At 29.6% G+C, this 14883-nt stretch overlaps 3 protein-coding genes across 8 annotated transcripts in view; 2 read left to right on the top strand and 1 right to left on the bottom strand.

Moving 5' to 3' along the window:
* The first annotated feature begins 3366 nt into the window (after window positions 1–3366).
* On the top strand, window positions 3367–4112 carry LOC119612981 (probable 28S ribosomal protein S16, mitochondrial). Its single transcript, XM_037968887.1, has 2 exons — window positions 3367–3657; window positions 3720–4112. The coding sequence occupies exons 1-2, from the start codon at window positions 3532–3534 to the stop codon at window positions 4002–4004; spliced, it is 411 nt and encodes a 136-aa protein (XP_037824815.1). The 5' UTR covers window positions 3367–3531; the 3' UTR covers window positions 4005–4112.
* A 671-nt stretch (window positions 4113–4783) lies between these two features.
* Window positions 4784–14883, bottom strand: part of LOC119612979 (receptor expression-enhancing protein 5) — an 11865-nt gene continuing 1765 nt past the window's right edge. For 2 of the 6 annotated variants that reach the window (XM_037968881.1, XM_037968882.1), the window contains exons 3-5: window positions 7228–7460; window positions 5430–5529; window positions 4784–5172 (exon numbers count right to left, since the gene is read on the bottom strand). In XM_037968881.1, the coding sequence (XP_037824809.1) occupies window positions 5099–5172; window positions 5430–5529; window positions 7228–7460 (407 nt within the window). In that variant the 3' untranslated portion in view covers window positions 4784–5098. Of the gene's footprint in view, window positions 5173–5429; window positions 5530–7227; window positions 7461–7671; window positions 7919–13843; window positions 14394–14883 lie in introns of those variants that run through there. The other 4 variants (XM_037968885.1, XM_037968884.1, XM_037968886.1 and 1 more) reach the window with 4 other exon arrangements.
* Window positions 10486–14883, top strand: part of LOC119612978 (nose resistant to fluoxetine protein 6) — a 13093-nt gene continuing 8695 nt past the window's right edge. Inside the window, exons 1-3 of the mRNA XM_037968880.1 lie at window positions 10486–11002; window positions 11059–11296; window positions 11359–11569. The gene's annotated coding sequence lies outside the window, so the exon portion shown is untranslated. The remainder of the gene's footprint in view (window positions 11003–11058; window positions 11297–11358; window positions 11570–14883) is intronic.

Here is a 14883-nt window from a genome sequence, read left to right as displayed (position 1 = left end):
CTTTGTTCTACGCAATGATGGGTATATTCTCAGTAATGACAGTCAATTGACCGGTCAAATGACTGTCACTGTTCTTATAGGGCTATAATACTTGTCGTCAGATACCTGTATATACTATAAATAAATTTCATTTTTATGGGCATTATCAAATTTTTGTTCATAATTATTTTATAAGTTCCTTTTGGCGATTACAAAACTTGATGTTTTATAGGAATTTTTATGGAATCATTTCGAATACTTATTTTATTTTAACATTTCTCAAGGTTTGTTTATTCCTCATTCCGAGGAAGAACTATCAGTAAATTATGAAAAATATCGTGAATTATTATAAATAAAATAAATTTGTGTTTTCCCTATATTTTCGTAGTCCTCTCGATTTAAATCGCTAACTGACTGATTCATCATCGCACAGCCTAAACGATTTTAGCTAAAGAGCTTAAATTTGGACAGGAGGTTGGTCTCCCACCAAATAGATCCACTAAGACGGGATTTTTGGAAATTCGAATGATTAGGGGGTTAAAAATGGTAAAAACAGGTAAATTCGGTAACCTCATATCTCCTAAACTATAAAAGATATAAAAGATTAATTTAAAAAATAAGCGGACAGGTGTCTGGTACTTTTTTCAAATTCGGCCCCTTTGGGGAATAAACGGGTAGAAACTGTAATTTGGTACTTCTTTTGCACCCCATGTATCTTTTAAACCAGAGAACATTCAAAAAATATTTTTGAATCCTTCATAACTTGACGAACAAATAAAAATATGAATTTAGTACTTTTTGGATATTCGGACGTTTAAGGGGTGAAAATTGTACCTATTTTTAGTACTTTTTTTTATAAAACATTGTTTTTTGGTTTATTAACTTATACATATGAATACATAATAACGGGCTCCCAATAGATGTTGCAACTGGTACTTTTTTGACTTAGAATTTAGAAACATGTAATTAAGCACTTGAGAATCTATAAAACTGGACTTTTTGGTACTTTTTAGTTCTTCAAAAGGTACTTTTTGAGTGTTCTATTAAATTGAACATAGAAACATGAAATTATGCACGTAGAGCCTGGAGTAAATGAGAATCTATAAAATGGCACTTTTTGGTACTTTTTCGTTCTTTGACTGGTACTTTTTGAGCTTGCTACAAAATTTGAACCTCGAAACATGAAATTAAGCACTTAGAGCCTGGAGTAAATGAGAATCTATAAAATGGGAACTTTATCGTACTTCGACTGGTACTTTTTGAGTTTTCCATAAAATTAAACCTAGAAACATAAAAATAAATATGTAGAGCCCGGAGTAAATTATAATCTAAAAAAAGGGACTTTTTAGTACTTTTTCGTTTTTCGACTGGTACTTTTTGAATTTTTTATAATATTGAACCTAGAAAAATTAAATTAAGAATGTGCAGCCCGGATTAAGTGATAACATTTAAAAGGGGACTTTTTGGTACTTTTTCGTTTTTCGACTGGTACTTTTTGAATTTTTTATAATATTGAACCTAGAAACATGAAATTAGGAATGTACAGCCCGGATTAAGTGATAACATATAAAAGGGGACTTTTTGGAACTTTTTCGTTCTTCAACTGGTTCTATTTGAATTTTCTATTATAATGAACCTAAAAACATAAAACTAAGCAATCAGGGACTTGAGTGAATGAAAATTTAAACTGGAGTATTTCTGGTAATTTTTCGTTCTTTAACTGGTACTTTTTGAATTTTCTAAAATATTGAATATATAAACATAAAATTAAACTCGCAGTATCCTAATTGAACGAAAATTTATCTTGCTTACGTCCATTTTGCAAAAATGGCTCGATATCAATCGAAATTTCTATAGGCCATAATTGACCCTGCCCCCTTCAATAATTGATTTTAACGTTTTTTACGTACTTAATAATACCATAATAAAACAATTTTTGTTGGAACGAAAATATGTAATGCAAATATGTATATGAAATCTTCTTGAGAAAATGACTTAAACGCACATAAATGGATTTCAAATGTCGATGTCGACGAAAAAAACATTTTTAGAAACCGAAAAATAAAGTTATGAGGATCGGTCCGCCAATATAACCCTCTTACAGAAAATCAGTTTATAGCTAATACATCATTCCAAAAGTTATCATTATGATAGAATTATAGTAGAATTAAAAAAAATACTTTAAATTATATATATTATTGATCCAAATCCACATTTAAGTCCCTAATCCGAAAAACACGGTGACTTTCTTATTAATCTAATGATCGGACCACTTCCGAAATTTGCTTTTTTACGACATATGATTTGCCGAATATAACTCTTACTTCTTACTTATTTTAATCATAAATTACCGCTAAAATAGGATTAGTCTGCCTTTAGAGTTGCGAGTTTTCATACATTCTAATAATGTTTTCAAAGTTTCAAACTTTTGGAATATTTTTCAATCTCTTTGTGATCCCTTTAAATGATGTTGTTCTGGAAGAACTTTAACATCCATGTAAACATTTTGGGTAATAAATTGGGGGACTACCAATGAGGGGAGCGGAACCTCCCATATGAATTAAATACAAAAATTCGTTTATCTGGGAAACTAATATAACTAAATTCTTCAAATTTTGCACGAACAGCTTTAATATTCATCTGAACATTTTGGAGAAAAAAGGGCGGACTTTCATCTGGGGGGCTTGGAGCTCCCATATGAATTAAATAGACAAATTCGTATATCTGAGAAACTATTAGAGCTAGAATCTTCAAATTTTACTGAAGAACATTTAGAGAATAACGGGCGGTCTTTCAATGGGGGGCTTGGCACTTCCCATATGAATTAAATACAAAATTTTGTATATCTGGAAACTATTAGATTATTCAAATTTTTCATAGATTAAATTAAAATCTTAATTAACGTTCGGAATAATTGGCGAAATTGCAATAATTTGCGTGGAATCTCCCATATGTAACAAATTGTATATCTGGAAAACCATTGTAGTTAGAATCATCAAAATTGTTAAGTAGGTTTCTTATTTATATTGCTTTTAGGGTAGCACAGCACACTGGGTATAGCTAGTAAATAAACAAATAAAATATCTTTGTTTTTACGTTATTGATCATTTTCTTAATGCAAAATTTTTTAGAAACTGATTTTCTGCAAGATGTTTTATATGGAGAACTTGGAGAAAGGATTTGTTTTTAATTTTTAAGAATTTTTTATTCATCCCTGCATAATTTCTCATACAACTTTTGAGTTTGCTCTGTTTTGTTGTTATAAACAATATATTTGCTTCCAAAATCCTACTTTCTGATCTCTCGGATTCCGTTTTTATTTAAAATCGTTGAAAAATTAAAAACTAAACGTAGTTGAAAACTTAGCCGGCTTACAGTCGATTTTAAGCCGCCGCCGACATATTTAGTGTCAGTCGCCGCCGCCGTTAATATTTGTCGGCGCAGGGCTCTGGCGTTAGGTTTTTCATAACACTTGACAATATTTTTGGAAATTCTTAAAATTTTCTGTGAAAATAATATTAATTGTTTATAGTAGCCATTTAATTCCATAAAATGAATATTGCTCCACTATCACCAGCTAGTGGCATTGGCCGCTTTTACAAAAGATCTGCAAAAATTATACGTTTTGTAAGACAAGGCTGCACAAACCGGCCATTCTATCACATTGTGGTTATGGAGGTAACAAATTTTGATGAATTATTTTTATTAAAAAGATAATTACAATTATTTCCTATTTATAGCGTCGTAAAAATCAACATCAACCCGTTATAGAACAAGTTGGTACCTATGATCCCATGCCTAATGAGCACAACGAACGTTTGGTATCGTTTAATTTTGAACGTATCCGCTTCTGGTTGGGCAACGGTGCTCATATGTCAACACCAGCCGCTGAGCTTTTGGGCATAGCTGGTCTCTTGCCCATCCACCCACGCACTTATATGACAGCCTGGCGTAATCGCCAAAAAGCAGCTGCCGGCGAGGGCAATAGTGAAGGAGCCGAAGGTCCAGTTAAAATGGAAAATTAGATGTTTTGTTTTCAACATAAGTATAAGTTTTCTTTCTTAGATAATTATTGTTTAACAAAATTTGTTAAAAAAAAAATAAACTACAAGTTCAATATGTTTTTAAAATTATGAAATTTCTAGTGAATATTAGGATATAAATACCTAATTAGTTGGATGTGTGAGTGGAGAGCAAGTAAAAATGTTGTTGCTGCTAACAAAAGACCAACTATAGCTCATGGTGGTAATACCTTAATATTCGAAAAGATGTTGTATTTGGCCAAAAGCGAGGTTGGGAGTAAGTTAAATTTTTATAGACAATTTTCCCAACTTTTTAATTTTTATAGAGAATTTTCTCAGAATTCTTTTTTATGGGAAATTTTCGTAAAATTCTCTTTTTTATGGAAAATATTTGAAAACAGTAAATTTTTATCGGAAATTTTTACTAAATTCTCTTTTTTATAGGATATTTTCACAAAATTGTCCTTGTATAGGATATTTACAAAATTCCCTCTGTATGGGAAATTGTTTACAAAACTCCCTTTCTAAAAGTGAAAACGCATTATAGATTTAATTTTTAACATTATTAGATGATTTTATTTAACAATTATTTCTGTTCTTTTTTTTTCGTTTTATTTAATTTAAAAATTCTTGTTTTTCTTCTCGAACATACTCTATTATAATAATAATATGTTGGCAAATTAAAAATATATATATTTTTATAATTAAATTAAAAAAAAAATTAAATCATAGAAGTCCTTTTTTTCAGAAACTTGCAAAATTTAAAAATATACTCAAGTATACAATTCTAATTTAGGTTTTTAATCACGAAGACACATTATATAATTAAAAAATAAATAACACTAAGATGTTTTTTTGTTCCGAACAAATTGTGTGCTCCTTGTGAAGTCGCCGTCACCTACATGACCACCACCACCAAAGATTAAAGAAAAGGAAAACATCACTTTCTTGTTGTTGCTGTTTTCGAGATGTTTTTTTTTTAATGTTTAAATTTAGTTTTTTAATTGTGGAAATGCTTCTTAACTATGTTTGTTGTTGGACTTAAGAGATGCGTGTGTGAGAGTGTGTGGTTGTGTTTATGTGAGAGACACACATAATTAATCAGATTTCAAAACTGAGCTAATATTTTTCTTGGCTTGACCAATAACATTATCTAACGCAGTGTCAACAGCTGAAAGAAAAATAACAAAAAATAAAGAGAAATTTATTAAAGAAGTTTATTAAAATATATTTTTTAAGAAGAAAAAAATAAGCAATTAAAAATATTGCCTTACCCCCTTGAAATTTTGAATGGATTTCTTTACAAATATAATGGAAACTTTAAATTTCTTTTAAAATTATGATACCAAATTTCATTCTTTAAATAAAATGATAATAATGAACAAATGCTATTTGTAACATAAATATTTAAGATAAAAACCAACTCACCTTGATGATGTTTAAGGAAATGTGGACGAATGACACGGTTGTAAATGACATAAGAACCATTTTGTTCCATGGGCAACATGCACCAGACCAAGAAAACGCACTAAAAAGTAAAAAATAAAAGATTTACTTGTTTGCCGCTAACAATTAGAGGATTGCCTTTAAGGAAATTTTCCCAAAATTCCCTCTTTTTATATGAAATTATTGAAAATTCCTTGACATTTACTCAAATTTCTCTGAAATATGCGAAAATTCCCTTTTTATAGGGAATTTTTGCAAAATTTCCCTTTTTATAGGAATTTTTCACAAATTTTCCCTTTTTATAGGGAATTTTTACAAAATTTCCCATTTTATAGGGAATTTTTGCAAAAATCCCTTTTTTAAAGGAAATTTTTGCAAAATTCCCTTTTTTAATAAAATTTTTTTGCAAAATTCCCTTTTTTATTGGAAATTTTTGCAAAATTCCCTTTTTTAAAGAAAATTTTTGCAAAATTCCCTTTTTTAAAGAAAATTTTTGCAAAATTCCCTTTTTTATAGGAAATTTTTGCAAAATTCCCTTTTTTATAGAAAATTTTTGCAAAATTCCCTTTTTTTATAGGAAATTTTTGCAAAATTCCCTTTTTTATAGGAAATTTTTGCAAAATTCCCTTTTTTTATAGGAAATTTTTGCAAAATTCCCTTCTTATAGGAAATTTTTGCAAAATTCCCTTCTTATAGGAAATTTTTGAAAAATTCCCTTCTTATAGGAAATTTTTGCAAAATTCCCTTCTTATAGGAAATTTTTGCAAAATTCCCTTCTTATAGGAAATTTTTGCAAAATTCCCTTCTTATAGGAAATTTTTGCAAAATTCCCTTCTTATAGGAAATTTTTACGAAATTCCCTTCTTATAGGAAATTTTTGCAAAATTCCCTTCTTATAGGAAATTTTTGCAAAATTCCCTTCTTATAGGAAATTTTTGCAAAATTCCCTTTTCATAGGAAATTTTTGCAAAATTCCCTTTTGATAGGAAATTTTTGCAAAATTCCCTTTTCATAGGAAATTTTTGCAAAATTCTCTTTTCATAGGAAATTTTTGCAAAATTCCCTTTTCATAGGAAATTTTTGCAAAATTCATATTTTTTTAAGGAAATTTTTGCAAATTCCCTTTTCATAGGAAATTTTTGCAAAATTCCCCTTTCATAAGAAATTTTTGCAAAATTCCCTTTTCATAGGAAATTTTTGCAAAATTCCCTTTTCATAGGATATTTCTCCAAAATTCCCTTTTTATAGGAAATTTTTGCAAAATTCCCTTCTTATAGGAAATTTTTTGCAAAGTTCCCTTTTTATAGGAAATTTTTGCAAAATTCCCTTTTCAGAGGAAATTTTTGCAAAATTCCCTTTTCATAGGAAATTTTTCAAAATTCACTTTTCATAGGAAATTTTTCAAAATTCACTTTTCATAGGATATTTCTTCAAAATTCACTTTTCATAGGATATTTCTCCAAAATTCCCTTTTTATAGGAAATTTTTTAAAATTCACTTTTCATAGGAAATTTTTGCAAAATTCCCTTTTCATAGGAAATTTTTGCAAAATTCACTTTTCTCCACTCCTCTCCAAAATTCCCTTTTTATAGGATATTTCTCCAAAATTCCCTTTATATACGAAATTTTTGCAAAATTCAATTTTTAAAGGAAATTTTTGCAAAATAAATTTTGGCAATTTCCTTTTTTACAGCAAATTTTCTCCAATTTAATTTTTTATTCGGAATTTTTGCAAAATTTCCTTTCTGTAGAAAATTTCGCAAAATTCTATTTAAATTACCTTAATCAACCAGTAGAAGGGTATGACGGAGGTTAAAATGCCTGAGAAATATTCAATGATTGACATAATGCCATAGGTCACCCAATAGGTAAGCCATTTGGTATCATCCAATTTGGTGCTGGACTCAATGGCGTGAATGGAAATGTAGGCTGGATATACAACACCAATAATGTTACATAAAAGTTGAGCTCCATAACCAAAGACCAAATATAAAGCGCAGAAAGCGGCGGCACCTAAAATGGAAAAAAAGGAAAAACATTTAAATTAGTAAATAAAATTTTAAAAATTCGTATATTGTTGAAATAAATTTTTAAATACAACTTATAATTTATTCCAACACTTGACTTTAAGAATTATAACTTTTAAATTATAAGTTTTTTTGAAAGACTTTTTTTATTAAAAAACAATTTTTAAATTTTTTGCCATTTTTTTTAACTAAATTACCATATTGTACTGCGGGATAATCTTTAATAATTTGCACTAATTTTGCCGTTAATTGCTCAAACATTATTCAATATATATCTTTTCTTTTTCTATAAAAATTATTAGATCTTTTAATACAATTTAACAAATTTATTTTATTTTCTTTAAACAGTATATTGCCAACAGTTCAAGATCAAGCTCTAGCACAAATAAAAGTTTATAGAGTAATAATAAAGAAATCAAAAATAAATAAATCCAATGATTATTATATTGTTTATTGTTGTGCTACATACTTTAGTTATTAAAAGCGTAAAAGTTCGTTCGTTTTCGTCGAACCCTTAATAACTTGTGGTTCTTTTGTTAGAGAATAAATATATTTCTAAATTTAAAATTTAGCTCTTGGTCTAATGCAATACATACATAGGAACAAACGTAGCTACGTATGACAACCGTACAGACGACTCATGTAAATGTCATGTACAGTGTTGTGTAATTATTGTAGGTACAAATGTATAAGATAAATATAAAGTTAATTTTATAAATTAGTAAAGTATTAATGAATTGCCACAATTTATTTATATTAACTGTAGTTATGGGTATTTATTTTTATTTTTTTTAAATTGTTTTGGTTTTACAAAATTTTTAGTCACTGTATTTTTAATAATGTCTAATTTGAAAAGGGAAAGGCTTCGAATATTTTGTAATTAATTTTCCTATTTATAACTTTATTGTGATACAAAACATATAGATGTGTTATAGAAAATGATAACTATAACTTCCCTACTGCTTCATATACGTAAGTCCTATATGATGGCCCATGGTTAAGCTTATTGTAAAGCCTGCGCGAAAAGAACATAAAATGCTGGTATCAGCAAATATGGGACACTGTAACATTGGCACTTCTGTTAGAAGATTAGATCTTAAATATAATATCTAATGTCTTAATGGAAAGGAAGAAGAGACGGTGTCTGAAACATATCCTAAAATTTATCATTGAAACTGCGAGTAATACCTATTCAGTAAAGACACCTGTGACAATTAGGGTATCACGATGGGATCAACAATTCTATCTATCTATCTATCTATCTATCTATCTATCTATCTATCTATCTATCTATCTATCTATCTACTATCTGTCTCTCTATCTCGCCATCTATATATCTATCTATCTATCTATCTATCTATCTATCTATCTATCTATCTATCTATCTATCTATCTATCTATCTATCTATCTATCTATCTATCTATCTATCTATCTATCTATCTATCTATCTATCTATCTATCTATCTCTATCTGTCTCTCTATCTCGCCATCCTATCTATCTATCTATCTATCTATCTATCTATCTATCTATCTATCTATCTATCTATCTATCTATCTATCTATCTATCTATCTATCTATCTATCTATCGCCATCTATCTATCTATCTACCTATCTGTCTGTATCTCGCCATCTATCTATCTATCTATCTATCTATCTATCTACCTATCTACTATCTATCTGTCTCCTATCTCCCCATCTATCTATCTATCTATCTATCTATCTATCTATCTATCTATCTATCTATCTATCTGTCTCTCTATCTCGCCATCTATCTATCTATCTATCTATCTATCTATCTATCTATCTATCTATCTATCTATCTATCTATCTATCTATCTATCTATCTATCTATCTATCTATCTATCTATCTATCTACCTATCTGTCTCTCTATCTCCCCATCTATCTATCTATCTATCTATCTATCTATCTATCTATCTATCTATCTGTCTGTCTCTCTTTCTCGCCATCTATCTATCTATCTATCTATCTATCTATCTATTTATCTATCTATCTATCTATCTATCTATCTATCTATCTATCTATCTATCTATCTATCTATCTATCTATCTATCTATCTATCTATCTATCTACCTATCTACTATCTATCTGTCTCTCTATCTTCCCATCTATCTATCTATCTATCTATCTATCTATCTATCTATCTATCTATCTATCTATCTATCTATCTATCTATCTACCTATCTGTCTCTCTATCTCGCCATCTATCTATCTATCTATCTATCTATCTATCTATCTATCTATCTATCTATCTATCTATCTATCTATCTATCTATCTATCTATCTATCTATATATCTATCTATCTATCTATCTATCTATCTATCTATCTATCTATCTATCTATCTATCTATCTATCTATCTATCTATCTATCTACCTATCTCCCCATCTATCTATCTATCTGTCTGTCTCTCTTTCTCGTCATCTATCTATCTATCTACCTATCTATTTATCTATCTATCTATCTATCTATCTATCTATCTATCTATCTATCTATCTACCTATCTATCTATCTATCTATCTATCTATCTATCTATCTATCTATCTATCTATCTATCTATCTATCTATCTATCTATCTATCTATCTACCTATCTATCTCTCTATCTCGCCATATATCTATCTATCTATCTATCTATCTATCTATCTATCTATCTATCTATCTATCTATCTATCTATTTATCTATCTATCTATCTATCTATCTATCTATCTATCTATCTATCTATCTATCTATCTATCTATCTATCTATCTATCTATCTATCTATCTATTTGAAAGAATTTCATTAGGTTTCCTTCTCTGGTCTCATAAAAGCTTCTAAACATAAATATCACATAATAACATGTAAAATTCATGTTTTTCTACAATTTATACAGTTGAGTTCGGTGACTATCAAACACGAACCAAAATGTGTTTTTATTTCGATCTTGTACAGGTAAACAGTTTTTGAACGAACTAATTAATTGAAATTCACTGTCACTTAAAATGTGATTTTAACAAGACTGTTATTGATAATTGATTATGATAAAGTGTAAATAGACATAATAGAACAATTTTTCTAATAATATAAAAAATTATGTGAAAATATAATAAAATTAAAGAAACAAGATTAAAAAAGTTCATTGTTTCCTAATTTAGAATAATGTGAAGTGAATGAAGTAAGTAAAAGCAATTAAGATTAAAATAGATGAAATGGTGAACCAATTTTTAAAAATTTCAAAAAGTACAAATATCATTTTTGTAGAAAATATTGGAAATTTGTTATTTTACATACAAATCATTGAAAAAAAAGTGTGGCAAATGCTTAGCAATTATTTAAAAGTGATAAACAATTATTAAACAATTGGTATCCCTTAACAACAAAATGTTTATTAAAAAAACAAAGTTTTCAAAAATTCTCATTAGTTGTAAAGAAAATTTCTGTGAATTTGCATACAAATTTTGGAGAAAAGTCTAAATTTTTTAAAGTTTGAATCTTATTTATCGCAACAGCTAAAATGGAATTGCCAAGTAAGTTCGATAAAATATAGCATAAAGGATAAATCTACAACCTTAAAAGTTTCTAGTACAAATCTCAAATGAATTGGAAAAACGTATATCAGATGCTTTTTGTATATTTGATCATCATGGTGATAAGACCATCGATGTACGAGAAGTGGGTACGGTATTACGTTTTTTGGGCTGTGTGCCCACTGAACAGGAGATCAATGAAATAATAACTGCTACGGAAACAGAAGATTCTAGTGGTGAAGTACATTTAACAAAATTCTTGCCACATGTAACACAATTGCTGGCAGAACATAAGTATGTATAAAAAATAACCTTTAAAGGAGAGTTGTTTATACATTTCGGTTTATATCATTTAGAATGGAACCTGCTGAACCGGAAAAACTATTAGAAGCTTTTCATGTTTTAGATCCCGAAAATCGTGGCACTCTAACACGAGAATACTTTGGTAAACTAATGATGGAAGAGGGAGAACCTTTTACCCAAGAGGAGTTAGATGAAATGATGGCAGTGGCCATAGATCCTTTAACTGGTCTTATACCGTATGAATTTTATTTAAATCAATTAATGGTAAAGATTTATCTTATTTTATTGCACTTTATTTTCATTTATTTGCACATTTATTTAAGCACCATTCTAATAATTCGATTTATGATATTGCGGATAAAATTAAAGCTGAAGCACAACAAAAAGCTACTAGCACTAGACAATCTATGAGAAAATTTTAAATACTAAACATGATTTTGTAAATATTTTTTTGTAGGTTTATCTTTAAAACGTTGTGAGGAGAGGAAATTTGAAATACAAATTATTATTCAGCGAGAATTTAGCAAAAAGTGGTTTTGTTTAATTTAATGGAAATAGACGATGAAAAGATATATGGAATTCATATATTCAATAATGAAAATACAAAGGCAATTATCGGTCATTAAAATAATTTATAAAAATAACCAGTTTTTAAACGTTTTAAAGTTAAATACAAAGGCAGGGTTGTACAGTTCTCACTTAAGTTTTGTACTATGTATGAAATTTTGAAATTAACTAAAGGTTTTTTCCTAAGCGTTAACTATAAAACGGCCCTCCCTATATCTATCTATATCTATCTATCTATCTATCTATCTATCTATCTATCTATCTATCTATCTATCTATCTATCGATCTATCGAGCGAGCTATCGATCTATCGATCTATCGAGCTATCTATCTATCTATCTATCTAGCTATCTATCTATCTACCTATCTATCTATCTATCTATCGAGTCGATCGAGCGAGCGAGAGAGGAGCGAGAGAGCGATAGCGAGCGAGCGAGGAGCGAGAGCGATGGAGCGAGCGCTAGCGATCGATCGAGCGAGCTCGCTATCTCGCATCGCCAGCGAGCTATCGAGCGACCGAGCGGGGCGAGAGGCGCCAGCGAGCGCGAGCGAGCGAGCGAGCGAGCGAGCGAGCGAGCGAGCGAGCGAGCGAGCGAGCGCGAGCGAGAGCGCGAGCGAGCGAGCGAGCGAGCGCGAGGCGCGAGGGCGCAGCGAGCGAGCGAGCGAGCGAGCGAGCAGCGAGCGGCGACCGAGCGAGCCGAGCGAGCGAGCGAGCGACGAGCGAGCGAGCGAGCGAGCGAGGAGGAGCGAGCGAGCGAGCGAGCGAGAGAGCGAGCGAGCGAGCTAGCGAGCGAGGAGCGAAGCGAGCGAGCGAGCGAGCGAGCGAGCTAGCTAGCGATATAGCGAGCTATCTAGATCTATCTCGATCTATCTATCTATCTATCTACGATCTATCTAGCTAATCTATCTATCTATCTATCTATATATCTATCTATCTATCTATCTATCTATCTATCTATCTATCTATCTATCTATCTATCTATCTATTTATCTATCTACCTATCTATCTATTGTTCGTTTAATGATTTAATAACAACTTTGTTCAGGTTAAGAGAATGAAATCTCTAATGTTTTATTAGTTTTATTTGATCTTTGAACTTTCAATTAATTTGCTTTGAATAAGGCAAAACAATTAGAAAAACTTGTATTTGTAAATACTTATATTGGACAATATACGTAGACTTTTCTTTTGTTTGTTCCTTCCCAGTTGGAAATTGTTTTATTAAAAAATTACCAAATTTATTCAAAGTCTAAGAATTCCGTTTACATATTCAAACCTATTCTAAGTTTCGGGACTTTACTCTAGAAAAAGTATCTCTAAATGTATCATTCTTTGGTTTTTCTAATTCGCTGGCCAACACATTACATTAATAATGACTAATATATAAATACTAATAGAAAAAAGTAAATCACTTTCGAATAATTTTAATTTTATATTTAGTTATTTTTAGTACAACTAAAAAATAATTCTACACTTTACGCAAAAGTAATTCGTAAGATTTGGTTTTAATGGGGTTTTGTATTTTTCTTATAGAAAGCGCAGTTGTGGTTGATTTGTTTAGACAATTACTGCCAACTGCGTTACTTTCTCTATATAGATACTATAGTTAATAGAAACTTAATTAGCAGAAATTACTGCTGATTGGCGTCGCGGCCAAGTGATCAAACCCAGGCCGAAAAATTGTCATGTTAGAAATCTATTAGTTATTATAGAACTTTTTGTTGTCTAGTGTTGTTTATACAGCATTTTTAGCGCACTCACATTTGCAATAAAATATAAAATACGTTTTCAATTGAATTCCACAAGTTCTACCACAAAGAAACAGACAACGTGTAGTTAAAAAAAAACAAGACTTTTACAACAAATACACTACGACAAATTCAGCTAGACAATGATTAGCAAGATTGTAACTTATCAATCAGTTATTGTAATAACAGAAACATTGATGAAATACTTAAGATTAAAACTTACCAATACCAAATTTAACTAAGGCCACATAACGACGATGTTCTCGTTCTTGTAGCTCTTTTCGATGCCATAAATAATCCCAAATCCACATTTGGGCAAACTATATATTCCAATATTAACTAAAAATAAATGCAACTAATTGCTTTTTTTTTGGGTTTTCTTTATGTTTAATCATAAAACAAGTGAAAAAACGTCACAATTTCAATTGTTATAAACAAAAATAGACAACTTGGAGGCAATAGGAACACATCACCGTACAAAAGGCAAAACAAATAAAATAGACAAAAGATTTACACACGCACAAACATACACGCCTGAGTAAGCAAAATTTATACTAAACGTTAAAAAGAAATAAACGAAAAAGATGAAAAATACAACAATTATATCATGAATTTATTATTATGGAGAAAACAACTTTTAGTTTTTGATGTTTTTTTTTTTCCTGTTGTATTACTATTTTGTATAATTTGAGGATTTGTTTTAAATTTATTTGAAAAAAAAAATCGTATTAATGAAGCACAGAAATACACGTTTAATTTGGAAGACCCGTATGAAACTAAGAGCAATTTCTCTTTCATTCTTGGTGTCTTATACGTCGAAATAAAAACGTAAACAAAGAAATATGTTAATAAAAAAACACACTGGAGAGAGCAATGTACTCCATATATAACAGAAAATTATAAAGTATAAAGAAAGAGAAGTGGGTTGGTTGGCTGGCAAATGAGGAAGATACTTTTAAATTATAAACAAAAGGTGATAAAAATTGTGTTTTAATAAAGAGATAAAATGTTTAGACTCAGGTTGATAAGAATGAAAGGCAAACACGATTAATTAACAAAATTAATTAAATGTAATTATTTGTAATAAAGTAAAATTAGGAAGTAGTAAGAGACTGAAAGAAGTTTCTATAAAAGTGAAAATTTATAGAAAATTTTCTATAAACGAGAGAAATGGATTGAATTTTATCTTTTTATTACAAAAAAATATGTAGTTTTGAGTACAAAAACGAGTTTTTAGTGCAAAACGAATTTTTAGTACAAAAA

The sequence above is a fragment of the Lucilia sericata genome, unplaced genomic scaffold (genome assembly GCF_015586225.1).
Source record: "Lucilia sericata isolate MDLA Ls3-8-SP2 unplaced genomic scaffold, ASM1558622v1 Contig001895F_arrow, whole genome shotgun sequence".
Classification (NCBI taxonomy): Eukaryota; Metazoa; Arthropoda; class Insecta; order Diptera; family Calliphoridae; genus Lucilia; species Lucilia sericata.
Note: the sequence above shows the minus strand (reverse complement) of the source record. Positions and strands in the feature narration are given on the sequence as shown.